General features: G+C 31.9%; 2 protein-coding genes across 2 annotated transcripts; both read right to left on the minus strand.

Moving 5' to 3' along the window:
• Positions 1–471: 471 nt before the first annotated feature.
• On the minus strand, positions 472–2,289 carry LOC145604161 (protein NUCLEAR FUSION DEFECTIVE 4-like). The gene has a single exon (XM_081660109.1). It carries the CDS (start codon positions 2,287–2,289, stop codon positions 472–474), a length of 1,818 nt encoding a protein of 605 aa, XP_081516235.1.
• Positions 2,290–12,886: 10,597 nt separating this feature from the next.
• LOC145603658 (echinocystic acid 23-monooxygenase-like) lies at positions 12,887–16,925 on the minus strand. Its single transcript, XM_081659606.1, has 5 exons — positions 16,581–16,925; positions 14,728–14,945; positions 14,355–14,599; positions 13,870–14,266; positions 12,887–13,775 (listed from the first exon to the last, which is right to left on the minus strand). The coding sequence occupies exons 1-5, from the start codon at positions 16,849–16,851 to the stop codon at positions 13,335–13,337; spliced, it is 1,572 nt and encodes a 523-aa protein (XP_081515732.1). The 5' UTR covers positions 16,852–16,925; the 3' UTR covers positions 12,887–13,334.
• Positions 16,926–20,880: the final 3,955 nt, after the last annotated feature.

Below are 20,880 nucleotides of genomic sequence, written 5' to 3' on the forward strand. Positions count from 1 at the left end.
CCAATAAAAGATATCATATAGTCAATACAGGATATCATCTAGTTAGTAGAGGATATCATCCAGCCAATAGAGAATATCATCCCGCCAATAAAGGATATCATCCCGTCAACTGAGGATATCAAAAATCCGCATTTTGTCAGTCCGGACTGACACAATACCTTCTCTACTCGATAAGTGTTAGACAGGATTACTCGGTTAGTGTTATAGGGATTAATTACTTTGTTTTTTTATAAGTGGACACATGGTGCAACTAGCCACACACAAAAGACACTAAATTTCTTATTTGTATAGTAACTAAAGATTGTGACATAATTGAATAGATAGGTGGAAAATTTTCTCTTGGGAAGGATACTAAAGAATGGACCATACACTCTACATCAATCCACTGTATACATAAAAGTATACTTGTAATATAGAAGATATACTGTATAAACAAATGAAAAGTCGATCAATTAAGTAAAAATAAATAAATTAATTACTCTCTTCTTCCGTCCTGCCGGAAGACGCACTTATAGTCACATCATTCTCGTCTTCTTGGAATCTCTTGTATATATCCCCCTTGTAAAACTTCCTAGTTCTAGCAACAAGAATCAAAGACACAAGGGCGGTGAAGAACGTAGCCGCCGCGATTATAATGTAGGCTAATTGGTAGCACTTGACTCCATTGCACTTTAACTCCTCCCCAAGCTTCCTTGTGAACCCTGACGCCTCGAGTTGTCTCAATCCCTCCTTGTCATACAAGTGCCCCGCGACTCTCACGTTAAAAATGTATGACCCTAATGGGGCAGCCAATGAGCCATAATTGTACAATGTAGCATAGTGTTTGAGCCCAAAGAGCTCGGATATAATAGAGTAGAGGTAAGTCCACTCGGCACCAAAGCAAAATGCCATGATGATCGATGCCACATAGAGGCCATATGGCGCATTGAAGGCTATGAGAAGATGAGCTATGCATGACATAAAGAGGACGATTGTTAGGCTGGCAGGCCTAGGCCACTTGTACTTTAACAAGTGCTCCGAAATTAGGCCTCCTAACACACGCCCTAAATATTGCCATATACCAATCAATGACACAAATGTGCTTATACTTTTTTTAGGGTAGCCTAATGACATACCAATTTGACCTAAATTGTCTATTGTTGCTAGGTTCCCTCCTAAGCCACATATTGAAGCAAGGAACAATATCATCATATCGATACTAAACGTGGCCTGTAAGATGGTGTGGTCTTCCCCCATAGCTGGAGGACGGAACACATCTTGAAAACATGACACTTTCACATGTTCTACATCGCGGCTTCCTTTATTATTATTGTTATTGTTATTATTGTTACTATTATTAGTAGATTGATTTGTTGATGGAGATTTATCGCTACTAGGCATGATCTTCAACTCAGAGAGGGTATTTTTGGGAGTATTATAATGATTGGTTTTCGAAAAAGCATATAACTCTTCTTTAAAGACTAGGAATATAGGGAGTATGAGGAGAACCAAGATAACAACACAACTCACACCATAACCCGTTTTGCTAAACTCGACTTGTTTTTGCACTAAGATCATAACCATAATGAACCCTGCTAGGGCCAAAGATATATAAAGGATGCCATTGAAAAATGTCTTTTCTCTCTTGATTGGTCTATTATGACCACCAACCTTAAGAACTCGAATGCTAAATGAAAAAAGCAACAAAGCAAGCGCGGGTAGCCAAGCAATGAGTAAGATCACCCCATCAGCGGTGGTATCATTACCATATAGGGCATGGTATAATTGAGCCATAATAGCCCCTCCTAAACCAATGTATGACTTTAAAAGCCCAATCACAACGCCTCGATTCTCAGGGAAGTTCTTGACACAGGGCACCACAGCTCCGGTGTTGGCAAACCCTAAGGAGTTAGCTCCAATGGTGATGTATAGACACATTAGCCAAACCGGAGGACGGGAGATCTTATGAGTGACCGAAAGCCAGATCATGAAGTAGCCAAAAAAGTTAACCATGGCACCAAGTGATAGGATCACCCAAGGTGGGGCCACCTCCATGATCAAACCGGCATGAACACTAACATAAGCACCAAGGTCTTTGAAGAAACTAAGGAGATTAAGGGTAGTTTGGTCATACCCTAAAGTTGTTTTAATGTCACCTGAATATAGACCAAATATATAGGAGGTACCAATGAAGGAGAGGATTATAATGGTTGTAAATGCCATGAAAAACCGCCCCGTTAGGAGCTGTAATATGAAGCTTCTAGCCCTTGCACAACCGCCTTCGGAAGGACTACCATTGTCTAGGGCCATTTTCCTTTGTGTTTGTGTGTATGTGTTTAGCTAGCTTTGGTGGTTTTAGGTTTTTGTTATGTACTTTAGGTGTAAAATGAGCTTCATTTATACATGGAATTACACATACTAATTAATTTGTTAATATTGGCCATAATCTAGCTGTCAATAAACAAGTGGCCAAGTGGTTAATCATACTTGGCTGCTTAATTGTCTACTTGGTATAATATATTCGGGATTCATACATATTACTCGGACTCGGAAATATATTAGAAGTTATACCCCTTTTACAAAATAGACAATGCTCAATAGACAGTACAAATACCAAATAAAGAAAAAAAAATTGTATATTTTGTGTAGGATTTTGCTTACTACTTTTGAAGTAAATAATAATGCCATGCTAATTTAAAAGATGATTATGTACCCGTAAACATAATTGATGAATAATTTAAAAGGTGAATTAACTTGTAAATGTCAACTAGTATATTTTGTTAAAATTATTTAATTTAATAATTAAAATATGAGATCGAATTGCATTTGCGTCACAATCTATTATGGATCTCACAAGTCTTTACAAAAATATTTAATCATTATTTCTCATGTGCAAGTGTGCAACTCATAGCAAGTCTTTGATAGTTAATCACTCCCTTAGATATGAATAAAAACACAACGATCTTATCTTTTCCCTAAAAGTCAGCATATTTGTGAGCTTAATAAAGAATTAATATGTGATTAATTAATACGTTAAAAGTACATACCACTTGTGATTTTGGAAGCCCATCAAAATTTAAAATTGTAAAGAAAAAGGTAATATTAGATTTATATAGTTGGCGATGTTGATGCCGGTTTAATAATGCCCTGTGCGATACTCGGGTTGTTTATCTGTGCGATACTAAAATGATACCGGCATGAACACTAACATAAACACTAGTTTGGTGCCCTGTGCGAAACTCGGGTTGTTTATTGAATTTTAAGATAAACTTTTTATCTGTGTACCAACTTTTAAAATATATCATTTTACAAAATTGGTTAAGAGTTTATGTGATTTTGTAACGATTTAAATTATGTATAGTAGACATGTAATAACTAATAATAATATTAGTGAAGATTTTAGATTTTAAAAATTATTAAAAATTTAGCAACGTAAGCTTGAAATATAAGAAAGTAGACGAAAGCCCTTGCGATGCACGGTTTTTTCATATATAAATCTCAAAAAAATATATTTTCGTATAGATTCTAAGGTTTTTTTAAAATTATTAGATTTATTTTACTATTTAATAATTTCAGACAAAAAAACACATAATATTTAAACTAAAGTGTTATTGACTATTACAAAATTATATACTACCTCCGTTACATATTATTTGCAACGATTTGACATTAAGTAGAGAGGAAAAATATCTAATCGTTGCAAATAATATGTAACGGAGTGAGTATATATATTTAATGTAATTTATAATAAGACCTTATTCATTGTTATTTTATATTTTATTTGTGGTTGTTAATTATATGACAACTTAATTTAAAAATATGAATAAATTGTAAATATGATATCTTTCAAAAAAAAAATGTAAATATGGTATTTTATCAGTTACTTATAAAAATAAAATCTTTAATGTGTAAAGATTTTTTTTATTATTATTTGAAAATTTTAAATCATAAATCATTATACGTTATTTTTTTAAAAATAAAAAAAATTAAAAATAACAAAAACATGTATACTATTTATCTTCTATTTCAATAGAATCACCAATTTTGTTCACACTCATATCTCTTCTATCTAATCAAAATGGATAAATAAAACATGTTAGCAAAAATAAAATTTACATAAAATTAATCTTTATAGTTTTATAAATAAATCAATATATTTACCAGGAAATGAAAAATTGTTGTGAAATTGATCTAAAAATTTTAATTGAACAAAATCATATTTATGCATTGAAATTTTTTCATCGTCCCTAATTGCCCGAATAGTAGTATTTTGAAAAATTAAATCATTATTTTGTTTTCACTGACAATGCTGGTTTAAACATGGAGTAAACTTTTCTTTCAATTAAGGCATGAAAGCAAAAACCTTGTAATTAACAATAAAAATTAACTTAATTTGATGACTTGATTAAGCTGCCTAAATCACAAAAAAAAATTGTTTTAATCATAAAATTAATTAATAAAAACTAAAAAGGTTTTAAAAAAATTTAATAAATGTAAACGATTTATAAAGATATAATATCTCTTCGTACTTTGATTTTCCAATCATTTTTGCTCGAATTTAATTCTCTGATTAAATTAGATCAACATGTAAAAATTAAATTCACCTAAAATTAACACAACTAACACAAAATTCGCTTGATTTGGTTTTGTATCGATATGAAATTTTATTGGTGTTGTAGGATGCGTCAATTTGTAGAGGTAGACATAACAAATTTTAATTTAATTAGAATTAAGGAATAATTTTTATTTTTTACCATAAACACTATCAAGATTATCTTAGATATATAAATCCTATATCTAAATTTTTTTTTTTTAAAATAATAATTTTTTTTTTGAAAGATATTATATCCTAATAAATCATTATTTGTTGTTTTTATCAGCGTGGCAAATTTCTTAAATCTCATTCGTTGCTTTTATTTAGGTGGCAAGTGAATTTTTTAATTCTAAAATAAAATAAAAATCTAATTTTTAATTGGTCAAATTTATAACTTTGCTTATGTGGCGCGCTAAATGCTCTCCAAAAATGCCTACTTTATATATATACATACATATATATATATATATATATATATATATATATATATATATATATATATATACATACATATATATATATATATATACATATATATATATATATATATATATATATATATATATATATTAGATTTAGCTAAAAATAAATTATAACAAAAAAATGGTTCTAAGCCCGTTGGGTGTACTCGATATTTTATTGAAAATAAAACTAGAAATTAATAATTTTATCCTATAAATCTATTCAAATTTAATTAAAAATAAAAACTCTAAACTTACATTTTTTTTATCCTGTTCAAGTTTTTACAAAATCTGTTCAAGTTTTTATCCTAAAAAAAATACAATTTTTTTTTTATAAAAAAAATATCCAAATTAATCATACATGTCATACTAATATTTTATTGCTGCATATATGGCACGACACTTGGCAAAAAGTTAACTGTCAAGTGTTGCTGTCTCATAGCCTCGCTAATGGTTTAGCTTTATATATTAGTTACTAGTTTTGTACCCGTTGCGATGCCCGCGTTGTCTATCGAATTTTAAAATAAAACTTTTTTATTTAAAATATATATGTTATTGAATTTTCTACTAATGGATTAATAATCACTTGACAATCATACTTGTCCGTTTATGGGTAGTATTAACGTACAAACATAACGATCGTCTAAAGCTGTGATCTCTTTTCATTTTAAATATCTAGGGAAAGGCCAGTTGTATGTTAAGACTTAAGAGAACGGTTATATAATCATAGGTCTTTTGATTTTTTACTTTGTTTTTTTCCCCCTTTTGTACGTCTCTAGATCCATCATTTGTATAGAAATGTCGGTTTTTATTGGAAATAAAATTCTAAACCAAAAGTTTTGGTCTTTTTGATTTTTTACTTTTTCTTTTTCCTTTGTACGTCTCTACATCCGTTATTTGTATAGAAAATTTGGTATTTTATTGAAAATAAAATTCTAAGCCAAAAGTTTTATTAAAAATAAAACTCTAAATAACTTTTTTTTTCCCCTACTATATCTATCCAAATTTTAATGAAAATAGAACTCTAAAATAACTATTTTCTTAATATTAACGAACTTTTTTTTTATACTATTATACAAAAAATACTTTCAAATAAATTCTTAGTGTCGTATTAATTAATAATTGTCGCCACAAGTGTCACTGTCTCGTGACCTGGCTAAAAGTTTAGCTTTGTATATTAGTTATATGATGAGAAGGTATTGCGTGTGTGCGTACGGACGCACGAACTGTTTGGTGCGAAAGGCTTGGCTGATATGTTTCATGTGTTGGCTGATATGTTTAATTTATTGGCTGATATTGTGTTGGCTAATTTATTTCTTTTGTTGGCTGATATGGTTTTTTTATTTTTCCTTTTGTTGGCGGATATAAGACATAATTTGGCTTATATATTTCTTTAGTTGGCTGATATATTTATTTTGTTAGCTGATATGTATATTTTAATAATTCGCTTATACATTTCATTTTGTTAGCTGATATGTTTATTTTGTTGGCTTACCTATTGATTTTGTTTGCTGATTTCATCCTTTTGTTGGTCGATATGCATCCTTTGTTGGCTGATACGTTCCTTATGTTAGCTGATAAGTACTTTTTTTGCTGATATATTCGTCTTATTGGTTGATATAGATCTTTTGTTGGCTGATATATTACATACTTTTGTTGGCTGATACGTTTTTATTAATATCTTTAATGTTGACTGATATCAAACATCAATTGGCTGATATGCAATATTTGTTGGCTGATATAGATCTTTTGTTGGCTAATATCAATTAGATGATATGCACTATATGCAATATCAAACATCAATGTCTTAAATGATACTGACAATAGTAACTATCAAACACAACAAGCGCACCCACCTATCTCTTTCCTTCTCTCTCTCCTCTTTGCCTCTCTTCATCTCTTTCTTTCTCACGCCACCACCCAACAACCCTTGACCATAACCTCACTCCACCCCAACAACCAACGACCTTAACCTCTTGCCGCCCAACCAGCCACCACCCTAACCCACGACCATAACAAGCTACGCCCACCATAATTACCCAGCCACTGTCCACCACAGTTAACCAGCCACTGCCCACTTCGCAACCCACCAGCCACATCTTTACCACCATCTCTTGTCAACGGAAACCACAACAGCCGCATATCTCAAATCGTCAACCATCAGCAGATCGCAAATCGTCGTCTTCATCGTCATTGTCGTCTTCCGACGCCCAAACACTTGCACCCAATAGTTTGCGATTAGTTATATGATGAATGTGTTCAATTTACCTTATTTTTACTTACCTGAACTTATTAGAACTCAATAAAATAAAACTTATTATATATATCACAATTTGACGCTCCGATTTTCTTCCATCAATTATATGCCAAATGATTCATGTAATTTTAGTTATAAACCATCAATCATCAATAACTATAACCTAAAAGACACACTGACAATGTCAGATGTCATCTCCTAGTGTGTCTTTAGGGTTTTTTTTTCTTTTTTTTTTTGAATAAAAATCTATTAAAGAACCCAATCTTATACAAAAACAATTCCCTAATCTTATACAATATAATAACTTAAAATAAAAAAAAAATTGTAAACACAAATATTTATATAGCTATAAAAATTATTTTTAACATAATTTTGATCATTTTCTACATCATTTTATATCTAACATATCTTTCGTAATCCTTTATTTTGATTAAAAAATTTTAACTATATTTTTAGAATTATTTTTGTTTATAAAAAACTATTTAAAATGATAGTTTAATAATGGTTATTGAAAATCATAGTGCATGGCACGAGAACTAACCTAATAGTCATAATAATACAGTTGTAAAGAATAATTTATGGTTAGTTCTAAGAGTCTTATTTTTACATGGTTATAAATTGTAATCAATTACTTGCAATTTTTCAAAGTTATCTTACATTAATTTTCATGCTAAAAGTATATGCATGCTTTACTTAAACATAATTTTAAGTAAAAATAATTTTAATACAATAAAATAATCATTAATTAGGAAAATTTAGTCAATTTAACGAACAAATATAATAGTGAATTAGTAAAAATAATTTTTATTTAAAATAACCACATTTTAGTAAAATTAAATTAAGTTCAACAAATAACATTCAGTTTAGTAAAAATAATTTCAATTCAATAAAAATAAGGTGAAGAGAACAAGGCCTATAAGATGGACAGTGCAACAATAATCTTCCCAAATATGACAGCATGTTGAAGATTTTTATTCAACTAATGTCTTTTTCTCTTCACCATATATACAAAAAATACTAAGTAAAAATAAATTCAATTAATAATAATTCCATTTATGAAATATAGGTTAAATTCGAAAAAAATAAGTTCAACTCAGTAACTTCAGAAAACATACGTATTAGAGAATTAGCAAAAATACTTTTTAATTAGGACTTTTAAAGAACGCATGTAACATAAAATTAGTAAAAATAAATTCTTAATTGGTAAAAATAATTAAAGTTAACTAAAAATAATTTCAGTTTAGCAAAGCATTTGATTTAGTAGACATAATTAAAGTCCAAGGGAATAAAAAAAAATTAATTAGGAGAAAAGAACTAAGCTTAACCCCAATTGCAATTATATTTTACAATTAAGCTTAGTTCTCTTCACCTAATTAATTATGAGAGTAAGGAATAGCTTATATTGTAATACCCCGTATTTTAATGTATTTTATATATATTATTTATTTAATAATAAAATATATTTTGGGTCAAACTATTTTAATTATTGGAATATATAAATAAAACAAGTTTTGGGTCAATAACTAATTAACCTAAATGTAGCCCATTTTCACTATAAGGCTAATCATTTTATTTACTTATTTATTTGGGCCAATTATTTTTTCCCATCATACCATTTCTTATAAGGCCCAAATAATTATAATTTACCCTATTCTATAAATATCTCTTTGATCCCCAAATTTGCCACACAAAAGTCAAAGGGATAAGCTTTTCTTTTTCTTTTCCTTCTTCCTTATTTTCTTTCTCTTGTTCTTACTTTTCTTTTCCCCTGATTCACGTGAACTGCTCACAATGCAAGGAGAAGTTGGAAGCTTTGCTCCTCCACGTCACCCGCCACCTCACACCTGCCACGTCACCAGCCACCTCCGGCTGCCAGCAGCCGCCAGCGACCAGCCGACCACCACCACCACGGGTCACCTCCTTCTTCCCTTTTCTCTCCTCTTTTCATTCTAGCTATTTTGATGATTTTATTTATGGGTTTTGGTTTTAATTATTCAAAGTATGTTTGATTAGTATCATAATTATGTTTTGATGATTAAAGATTGTAAATTTTAAATAATAAAGTGTTTTATTTTCAGATTTCATAAAATTATAAGTTAGGGTTTCAAAATTATTAAAGACTTGATTTTTAGGGTTTTTATGAACAATTGATTTAGGGCTTTTATAGTAATGATGTTTTGAAATTTTGGTGATTATAACTACTAATTAGTTTAACTTAATTCCAGATTATTTTGAACACGTAAATTTGTGTTTTAATTTTTAGATTTCCGTTCGTTAATATTAATCCCGTTTTAATCCCGACCAGGTTCTATACTCATCCGATTTTGATAAAAACAAATAGTGTTTTCCATGTGGAAACAACATTTTAAGAAAGACTCACCACTGTTGGTAGTGAGCACCACCCTCTCGTGGCCAAATTCAGCCTTTAAATATGATTTTCGGGCAGTTTTTGGTTTTTAACGAAGGTTTTTTTTTATTTGCTTTAAATTTTATCTTAAGTTTAAAGGGTAAGAGATAATTTAATTTTTCTATGGATAATTTAAGTATAAAGATGTACTTTGATGGAGCTTTAAAGGGGTTTTTGATTAGTTACAATGCTGGAATTTTTTTTAAAGTAGTATAATTGTGGTTTTATGAAAAGGGTTTAATTACCCATTAAAAAAGAGGATTTTAATTAAGGGTTTTACTATAATTTTCAGATTATTTTAAGTAGTCTAAAGTGAATTTAAGTTGCTGGAAATTGTGTATACAAGGAGAATTAATATAGTATTATTGTCCCTTTATGTAGGAGACTTGATTCGGGAATTGTTGTAGTGTAATCGGCTACTTTAAGGGCTTAATTGAGGTATGTTCGCGTACTTAGCATAATTATGTTGATGTAGTAGCATGCTAAATGTGTTTGGTTGATTTCAAGTAATGTCATGCTAGGTTTGGAATGAAAATTTTGATTTGAATGTTATTGGTGATTGGATTATGAAGCATGATTTATTTATGATGGATTATTGATTGGAAAATAGTAGCTTGGAAAATTATTTATGAACCACATATTTAATTATGGCATGATAAAGAGCATGTTTAATTAAACTAATTGCTTAATTTGGTTTGGAAAATTGAAAAGGAACTTTATTATAGTTCATATAATTTTTATTGATGCTTTAAGCATGAGGAAGGAGCTATATAAGTGTCTATGTACACGAGGAATAAATTGTATGTTGGTGCCTTTGTGCACTTAAGGTGTTTTTAACACCGAGGGATAGGATTTTTGGCGCTTTATGCGTTTAAGGTGTCTTTGACACTGAAGTGGAATTAAAAAGGGTTCAACATTAAATATTATGTGGTCACTAAATATTCAAGAATTAAATTGGTGTGTTTGTTGATTGAATAATTATTGATGATTAAATTGTTATGCTTTGAGAGTCATCACCAAGTCTAATAATATGTAAATAACGTAAAGTGAAAGAGATTACGCACCAAAACTCTTGGAACGTATATACCTTGAGTATGAACATATGGGGGGAGTTATGTGACTTTATATTTGATCATAACTTCTAATGGAGTACAGGACGTTGTACATTCCTTTTTATTTAATATTATGCGCAGGAATTCCGCCACCTTTGAGTGGTTTTGTCGCTGGCACGGTTAGCTCCCGTGTCAGTTAACCTCAATTTATTTGGGGGAGGTAGAGTTGGAAACCCGTTCGATGCGTAATCAACGCTAAATGAATTATTTAGTGTCTAGTTAAAGTGTCTTGTTGATTGTTGTGTGTGCTTGTAAACAGGTGCATTGAGGTAAGTGTGTGTTGATAGGTGAAAGCATGTTAGTGTATTTAATTACGCTTATGTAATCAGCTTTGCTGATTGTGTGTGTTTGTGTGTTTGGCCATGTCTTTATCTTGGCCCTATTATGACCCATTTTTAATGGAGAGTAGTGGGGACAAGTGTTGATAATCTTTTCAGGTGTTGAAGCATATTCATGACGGGGCATGAGTGAAGAGCGAATCATGCTAGTTTCTATTAGTTGAGATGTGTTTTATTGCTTTCAAATATTATATTATGTTATGCTTATAAGACTAACGCAAAGGTTTTCGGGTTTTTTTAATTGGTTTTGAATAAGGGCCTTTAATGGTTCCAAGTTGTAGTTTGATTTTATTTGACTTCGTTTGTTTTGGTTTTAAACTTTACTTACGTTTGGTTGTCTTTAAGTTGACTTGTTTTGAACGGATTTTGATTTAAGTCTTCTGCTGTGTGTCTTTGATAATTGCCTTAGCCGTTCTCACGGTGGCGGTAATGTTTTAGATATTCCTAAATCGTATTTTAAAAGAGTAATCTGGGTATTTAAAGGAAAGGAATTTCTAGGGTGTTAAATATATGGTTAGAGCTTCTCTCCCAATTCCAAGAGATCGTGGGATCGGTTCTCATCTCCGCCTTTGTGGCTCTCTAAGCACCAAAAAAAAAAAAAAAAAAAAAAAAAAAAAATAACAATTCAGATTCCAAAAAAAAAACTCTTTTTCATAAAAATAGCAGATGTTAACTTTATACTTTACATGGCTAACAAAACTTTGATAATTACTAAATTACATCACTTATATATGTACTCAATTTACACTAGTTTAATCGATTACAAAGAAATAACACCATATTAATTCCATAAAGACCTATAAGTATTGCATGTGTCAATTTTATTCAGATATGTTTGTAATAACATGTTCACTAAAAAACAGGAAGAAAAAAAAAAGAAATTTTCTTGTTAACAATGATATTGAAGAAGTGCATAACTCCAGGTTATAAATTGTACACTCTAGCTAGCAAGGATGTTGAAAGAGAGTAGAAAGAAAAAGGTGTTAAACACTCTCATAGATCAATCCGGCCCAAATTAATGGGGTAGATACTTCGCAATTGGAGAGAAAGGGGTGATTTCCCAAAATAATGTAATAATTTAAACTAATTCCTTATATACATTGGTTCAAAAACTATTTCCCACAATACCGTCCACGTAGGCTCGGTTTCAAGGTTTGGTATTTGCAAGCATAAAACCGCTAACATTATTGGTGGTTTTAACTATTATAGAACCTCTAATGGTCTTAGAGGTTCTATGAATATAACCTCTATTGGTATTAGCGGTTCTTTATATAAAACCTCTAATACCATTAGCGGTTCTATATAAAGAGTTGCTAGTGAGCTAAAGTAGAGACCTCTAATGGTATTAGCGGTTCTATGATAGAACCTCTATTGGTATTAGCGGTTCTATGATAGAACCTCTAATGGTATTAGCGGTTCTATGATAGAACCTCTATTGGTAATAGCGGTTCTATACTGTTAAATTTCAAACCTAGGAACCGATCCTATGTGGACGGTATTGTGGGAAATAGTTTTAAAACCAACTTATTTAGGGGATTAATTTGTATTTTAGCTTCATTCAGGGAAATCACTCGAGAGGGAGTTAGGGTAAGGAAAGTAGGAAACGCACACTACGTTGTGGTGATTGGCCTGACCCCTAACATCAAATTTAAAAGGTCATTTCCTTACCACTAAACCAACACTTGATAATAAACATAATTGCTAAAGATTCAACCTTTATGCGAGGATTCTTTAGAGATAGTTGCAAGCATTTTTTATTGAAAAGAAAATGAGATAGTAAGACATAAAAATAAGAGCAAAAATAACTAATTACATTATTGTTTGAATACCCAAACTGGACTGGAAATCTAGAATCTTCTAATTTCACGGATCGTGAACCAAAGTTGAATTCACCGGACTCGTTCAAGTCCATATTCATGTCTAGATTCATGTGTGCACAATTGCACTCCCCTAACCATGAATGGCAATGATCCTCCCTTTGATCCATAGAACTAATTTTCCAATTGAGATATGAAATCGAGCTGCAAATGCTGGCAGTATGCTGCACGTACTAAACATGAATAGAGCAGTATATCCTAGAAGACATTATAATTTGAGCTTGTAAAATAACTACTTTATTTACCATAGTAGTTGTAAAAGTTCCATAATTTAAGTGTGCATATCTTTCCTAACTCTGTAAGTACCAATTACTTACAACCGTCAAGCCGGTGTAAAATCACATGAGCACCATGTTGCGGCTGAAGAGTTAAAACGGTGGTAGGAGCATGGGTATAGGACGGCGACAACTCAAAAGTGAACCGCTGCAAGATCATGGACAGCGCCATTTTAGCTTCTGCAATTGCAAAGTTTTGCCCTATACAGATTCGTGGGCCCCAGCCAAAGGGAAAATATGAAATATTCCCCTTGGTTGCCTTTGCAATCCCTTCTGAAAATCTTTCTGGTTTAAATTCATTTGCATCATCTCCCCAAAGTCTGGGATCGCGATGTGTATTCATTATGGAAAGACTAATCATAGCACCACAAGGGACTAATATGTTTCCAAGTTTCATGTCACCTTGATATATCCTTCGGGATGTTGATGTCACAGGAGGGTACAATCTCAGCACCTCATATAGTATCATAGTCATCTATAACAAAAACAATCACAATTAACTCGTAGAAAAAATATATATAAATAAATTAACAGAGGAATTTAACAGAGATGAAGTTATATGCACTTACTATCTTTAAATGGTTTAACCCATCAAAGTCTGGTTGATTCTTTCCAAATGTTGCCTGCACTTCTTCTCTTGCTCGTGTTTGCCAGTCTTGATGCTTGCTCAAGACAATCATTGTCCATACCAGCAAGACCGAGGTGGTCTCTTGGCCAGCAAAGTAGAAGAGTTTGCACTCATCAATCATATCCTGAAGACTCATAGATTGTTGTTGCTTGTGACTTCCAGAACTTTGAGTTTGAGACGCTTTTGAATTGGAATCCATCAATATTCCCAATAAGTCATCCTTAGGAGCTTCACCTGCCTCCATTGCCTTCTTCCTCTTCTCGATTATTCCCATCAATAAATTTTGTATATCAGAGTTCATTTGTTTCATCTTCCTGTTGGTCTTTGTCGGCACATACCTAAAATGGGCATGATCTTTATTCTTTAATGCAATACTATCAATATGCAAAAAAATTACAAATGCAATGAAGCTTGATCATAACTTACCTCCATCCAGGGATATAAACCGACTGAAAAAGGCGTATGGTAACTTGTGTCTGTTCCTTTAAAAGTTCAAATATCCTTCTTCCTTCCTTATAGCTACTGCCAAATGCAGCTCGAGATATAGCATCAGCAGATAGGCTGGTAAGGAATGGCCACACATCTACCTCAGAGGATCCTGTTTCAGATACTAACTTGTCCCATTCGCTGACTGTTTCAATAACACTGTCCCCAAACGCTGGAAGCATAAGCTACATAAAAAAAAAAATAAACGAAAGTAAATTGCAGTCAGTTGTTACCAATACTATCAAAGAAATTTATAAGGTGTTTGTAAAAATCATTATGGTAAATAGTATACTATTATTGGTCAATTATATACCTTAAGCTTTTCCATATGAAAAGCCGGGTTGATCAGCTTCCTGTGTTTTACCCATTTCTCACCCTCATAGCCTACTAGTCCAGGAACAAGCAATCCAACAAGTGGGTTCAATTTTGCCTTTTGAAAATCGTTCATCCTATTGAAGGCATCCCTTATAAGGGCAGGTTCTGCAACATTTATAACTGGTATTGGCCCTAGCCATGTCCAAGAATTTTCACCTGCAATTATCCCCAAATTTAAGTCGAATATAACAAGATTTCTTACTTTGAGGAACATCAGGACACAACAGATAGTCCTCATAATTGGAAAAGATGCATACAGCATACATACTGAGATAATCGGATTATATATGACACACACTACGAATAAACCAATTAGAAGTTACACCCTTCAGAAATCGGAAGGTTGTACTCAGATCCTTGGCAATACCCTATATATCTTTTAAAGACGGTATAATCCAAATTAAACATATTTCATTGTTTTTGCGTTTCCTCCACCATTGTAAACAATTTCTTTTTTTTTTTTTTTTTGAAAGACAATATGAAATTAGAAAAGGGAAAAAAAAAAAAAAAAAAAAAAAAAAACTTCCATATATAATGTATTGCATTCCTCACAACATTGTGCTCCCTTCGTCCCACTATACGTACCTTACTCAATTCTTTGGACACGTTGGTCAACATATAACTTAACTATATCATCAATTCTCATTAACAAGAATTGATATGTTTAAAATAATACAAAGACTAGTGCACTAGTCCTGGTATAATAATATCATTACATTTATATATTAGAAAACATGTGATCAAAATTAGCATATAAATAGTGCAAAAAATCAAGAGAGCATACATGCAAAATTGCTCTTTAATGTAGACCAATGAATTTCTTTGGTTGGTACATCTAATTTTTCCCTATCAAATAGGCTAGGCTAGGCTAACTCGAACTCTTGAAACACTTTCCACATTTAATTTTTGTTCATTTAACTTATATATAATTAGGTTCATTTACACTATAAATACAATGTATATATACAAGTAATTTTCCCAATATATGTATCTTCACTTGAAGATTATCAATTCAACGAATAATGATCAAATTATCAATAATTGCTTAGTTGTCAATAATTACTCTATGCCAAGAGCAATTATTAAGAACTTAATCATTTTTCAGCCTTGCACATATTGTTTCGGAAATTAGAGCAATTTACTACTCCCTCCGTCCCAAAACAAACGACCCATTTGGCCAAAACTTTGTCCCAAAAAGAATGACCCATTTGCATTAAAACACCCACCAATTTACTACAATATTTGTGCAAAATTAGCTTCCCCATATAAAAATTTGACTTTCCATGTTATTTTATTACTTTCTTTCTCTATTTTTTTACAAATCCCATGTAAATTTAATGGGTCGTTCTTTTTGGGACGGAGGGAGTAATTCGTAAATTCAATCAATTTTTTAAGTCAATTAGTGTAACTACTTTGCCATGAACAATACCACTACAGTGGTACTCTTCTTTTACTAAAAAGTCACATTGTAAATAAGATTTTATCTCAAGTTTACATGCCACTTCGATAACATCTAACTTTAAAAAATAAATAAATAAACATATAACCAATTACACTCATTATCATCTCCTAACAATCCGTTGAAAAAAAAAAAAAAAACAACCACTAATTTAAAAAAAAAAAAAAAAAAAAAAAAAAAAAAAAAAAAAATCAATAGCACTTATTCAAAAAAAGGCAAACAAAATAATTGATTAAGCGACAAAATCGGTACCTAAAAGAGAGAAAAGCGTGCAAATCAATAATTTAATTCTGATATTAGAATGGAGTAAAAATAGAAAAAAACAAGCTAACCATATTTTTTGACATGTTGTTGTAGAAATGGCAAAACACGATCAACAAAATCATGAGTAAAAGGAATAGGCTTTTCTCTTGCTTCTTGCCGCATTCTGAAGGTTTCTTTAAGATCACCATACAAAAATTTGTATGAATTTCCTTTCAAACCCTGTTTTCTGAGACACTTCTCCATCTTTTTGGGATTAAACCATATCCAATTCAATGTTTTCCAAACCCATGTTAGAATTACAATACAAAAAATTGATATAAAAATATACTCAATTTTCATTTTTGATGGATTTTTCTATTCAAAATTCTAAGGGAAATGGAGTGAATTGTATAGGTTTTATATAAAAGTGGAGGTGGAGGATAGAAGGGTGGTAAACGTGTATATGGATGGACCACTTGGCTTTTTTTTAAGCCTTTTAATATACAAAATTAGATAATCAGGAAATTAATATTAAAATTTTTTAATTGTGCAAAACGTAAGTTGAGTGGAGGTAGAGGTCTCTAGTGTTCAATTGGAGGTTATATATTTGTCGACAGGTGATTAAGATAATGATGGATAGGTAATTAAGATAATGATTGATAAGTTCATATAAGATAAATACATGCTTCGTATCTAATAAGATAAAATAAGATTTTAAAATTGCAAATAAAGAGTACATTCAAATAATTACAATATCTTCATCCAAGTGAAGAGTACTCTTTACTCTTTAGCATTGGCATTTCATCATAATCAAATTCTTTTTCACATAGTCTTATACGTGGCTGGCCATACAGTGTGGTAGGAGTTACTTCGTTAGTGTAATAAAGGTTACTTGGTCAGTGTTAAAGGGGTTACTTTGCCAATGCTATAGGGTTACTCGGTTAGTGTTATAAGGGTTACTCAGTTAGTATTACAGGGGTTATTCGGTCAGTTTTATATGGGTTATTTTATTCTTTTATAAGTGGCCACATGATATGGCTAGCCACACACAAGACGGGCTGTTCACAAAGTCTTTTAATGAGTTAAATCGCATTATCTCAAGTAGTCTATTCTATATTCATTTTTTTGACAAGAAATTAATAATCAATAATTGAAACTTTTTAATTTATCTTTTCAATAATCGTAGTTTTAATGACGGAAATCCTAACTTGATTCAATCTATCTCATATATATATATAAAGGGGAGTTTTTTCCCGAGATTTCAGAGCGCCACGTAGGATTTTTATTTTAAAAAAATTATTAGAGCGCCACATAGGATTAATATTTTTAAAACGTTACAATAGGATTATGCCACCTAAAATTAGTTAACGTGCCACGTGGTTACATTAATTAAATACGAAATATTATTATTTGAGATTAGAAATTTTATCTAATATTTTAAAAAAAAATACGGAGAAAATGATATATTACGTAAAATTAATGAAATAACAAATGTAATCACATAAATATGAAAAATATTTTTTAAAAAAAATAATATACCGGCCCGTGCATCGCACGGGCTTCATCTAGTTGTATGTATTTGTTAATTTAGATTTCATTTGTAGATGTTGGATGATTTTTAATTAATGATTTGATTTGTTTATAAAAATTTAAAAAAAAACCTATTCCGAGTACTAAGCTGAAACTGTTTGCAGTGAGCCTAACCATACCAACGTAAGCTTTTCGGGAATATACAAGTTAATCTGCCAGATAAACGATTTTTTGTTAATCTGGTTGCATTTTTGTAAATATATTGAAAAAGCAGAGTTATTTATTCAGTACTTTTAGTAAGCTGTCCAATTACTGTTTGCTTTTTGCTTTTATTGTTTGGTGAGGAAATTACGCATGTACCCCTCAACTAATACATGAAAAGACACATATACCCCTCCACTGCTACTTGAAAAGACAATTATACCCCATTTTGTTTATTTGGGGAATTGACTGGGTATTCCTCAAGCTTTTCAACTTAATTTTTTTAGTTTATCTTAAATAATTTTCTCACTTTTCAATTTTAACCATCTGTTACATTTAATAATTAAATACATCAAATTGTAATATTAAAAATAGTATTGCACTCTATTATATTTTTATCATATATACTGTTTTATATGTATGAAACAAATAGTATATTCTAAGATAATTTTTTACAAAAATACCAATTGATGACCAATTTATATTGATGAAATTCCAATTTAATCTACCATGTATGTACTAATTATAATCCTAAACATCAAGACGAATTAAAAAAAAAAAAAAACATATCATATGACTATATTTTTTTTTTAATAATAATGTTAGTGTTTGGCCAAAACTTTAAAAGTTTGACTATAAAAAAAATAAAAAATAACGGAGTATTGTAAAAATATTTTGCCGTTTTCTTCTATTTCTTAATCAACAAATTAATATCCAATTCCCTAAGAATCTAAGATAGCAATATGTTATGATTTATGAAAGAATGATTAGAAAAGTGACTAGATTATTCTGCACATGAAAACATGAAGTCACCGATGATGATATGTAAATCTGGCTATACATATTGTCATGCGTTACGCCACTACCATGGCTTGTCGTTAATAAGAAGAGCTACTCCATCATATTGATCATAATTAATGTTGTCATGTTGGTCTCTTTAAACGTTACTCTACTACCCGTATTTTAACTTCGTCCATTCTTTTACTCCTTACGTTCCCATTTTATTGAGTAGGTCAATATTACTGAATTTTTAATAAGCACTTTTACATTAACATTATATGAAAAGATATATTATGTATATTAAGGGGAGTTTTTTTTTGAGATTTTAGAGAGTCACATAGGGGTATTTTTTTTTTTACTTTTGAACCGTAGGCATCTTGCCAGGAAGTTGGTGGGTTCATCATGAATTAGGAATGGGTACCAAGGAGGTTGAAGACAAACTTTATACATTCGCTAAAAAACAAAGAAATTTGAAAAGATTGGGTTGTGGAGGATGATTCGAAGTTATCCATGCTGTAAAACGTAAGCGCAAGCTTAACTCGATCATGACCTTTACTGGGGCGAGGGCTGCCCTTCCTCTCTGATTCACCACCGGGGAAAGGGCGGAAAGCTACAGGAACTACATGAGCTATAGGAGGTCTATCAGTGCAAGTCAGCTGAACACCGCGATTGATGCATACTTTCTCGGAGACAAGAATAGACCAGCTTTATTTCTTGCTATTACAACCTCGAGGTAAAGTTTGTTTTGCATAAAGTAGGATCAAACAAAGCGGCAGCAAAAGGCTCCCCTCGCCTCTCGGAAGCGAGAAAGCGAGCAGCTTTGTCTAACTGTTCCTGCAACATCTTGAAGAAAATGGAGTGAATGCTCTCCAAGAAGGGCTTGGTTTGGAAGGTGGGAGAGCTTTGAGAGAAAGCTCACTGGAGCAGGAGATTACCATAGAATTGAAGCTAGAGAAATGGAAAAGAGAAGATGCTCGAAGAGATATCTTCCAAACAAGCTTTTCTTTCCCTTTCACTTCAAATCCTTCTGGTTGCTCCATATGGATTTCTTCATGCAAGTCACCCTTTGATAGGATTCTAATGACTTTCTTTTGAACAACCTAACTGGCGCTGACCTCGTGCTAGCCTAGGTCTAGCCGCTGTTCCCATTTCCTCGCTGACCCATCATGCACCCGGGAGCTAGGATGCATGCCAGTTTCATACGACCAGGTGGAGTGGCACAAGATCTGCCTCTTGGCTTATGTCGAGATATTGATTCCTCCACACAATAATTTGCCCGCTCTCGCTCGCCGCTACTAACGGGGTCTCGGGGTAACGCTGCGATTCTTGCTCAAAAACCAGACCGAAAGCGTTCGAGTTATTGGCTCGTGGGGGACGGTATCCGCTTTTGACTGATGGAAAGCAGTGATTGACTGAGCAATCAGTCAACATCGTTCCAGTTTAAGTCAGTTCAAGGTAGGGCAACTTTGAAAGCCAAGCCCGACCTATCTGTGTGTCGGTGTTCTAACGAGGACGAGAAAAGACGGCAAGAAAAGAAGGAAGGTTGCCCGCGTACCACTCATGCGGTCCCTTCAAGACAGATTCGTGAACGGTCAATCTACTTACAGAATGACCGACTCTAACAAAACAATAGGTGCGACGTTTCATTGCTAGCAATTGGAATCATGTAGCTCAACCTGAAATATTCTTGCATGATGGCGACAGCAGGGCAATACCTCACCAAAAAACAAGCTAGGCTTGGACCTCAGCAGCTGCTTGTGAACTAGGTTGAACTTGCTTTGGAACCCATTGCTTCTTCTGCTGATTTAATTTTCTTAGCACGCCATGCAAAATTATAAATTTTAGTTGTAGCCAATTTAATAAGAGATTATTAATATC

The sequence above is a fragment of the Chenopodium album genome, chromosome 22 (assembly GCF_948465745.1).
Source record: "Chenopodium album chromosome 22, dcCheAlbu1.1, whole genome shotgun sequence".
Lineage (NCBI taxonomy): Eukaryota > Viridiplantae > Streptophyta > Magnoliopsida > Caryophyllales > Amaranthaceae > Chenopodium > Chenopodium album.

Bases quoted from the DNA above. Each gene is read 5' to 3' on its own strand.
- LOC145603658 (XM_081659606.1), bottom strand. From the start codon at position 16,851: ATGAAAATTGAGTATATTTTTATATCAATTTTTTGTATTGTAATTCTA. The intron at 14,946-16,580 runs GTTAGCTTGTTT...GGATAATTGCAG, and splicing joins ACAACATGTCAAAAAATATG to GTGAAAATTCTTGGACATGG. The intron at 14,267-14,354 runs GTAAGTTATGAT...TGCCCATTTTAG, and splicing joins GTTTATATCCCTGGATGGAG to GTATGTGCCGACAAAGACCA.
- LOC145604161 (XM_081660109.1), bottom strand. From the start codon at position 2,289: ATGGCCCTAGACAATGGTAGTCCTTCCGAAGGCGGTTGTGCAAGGGCT.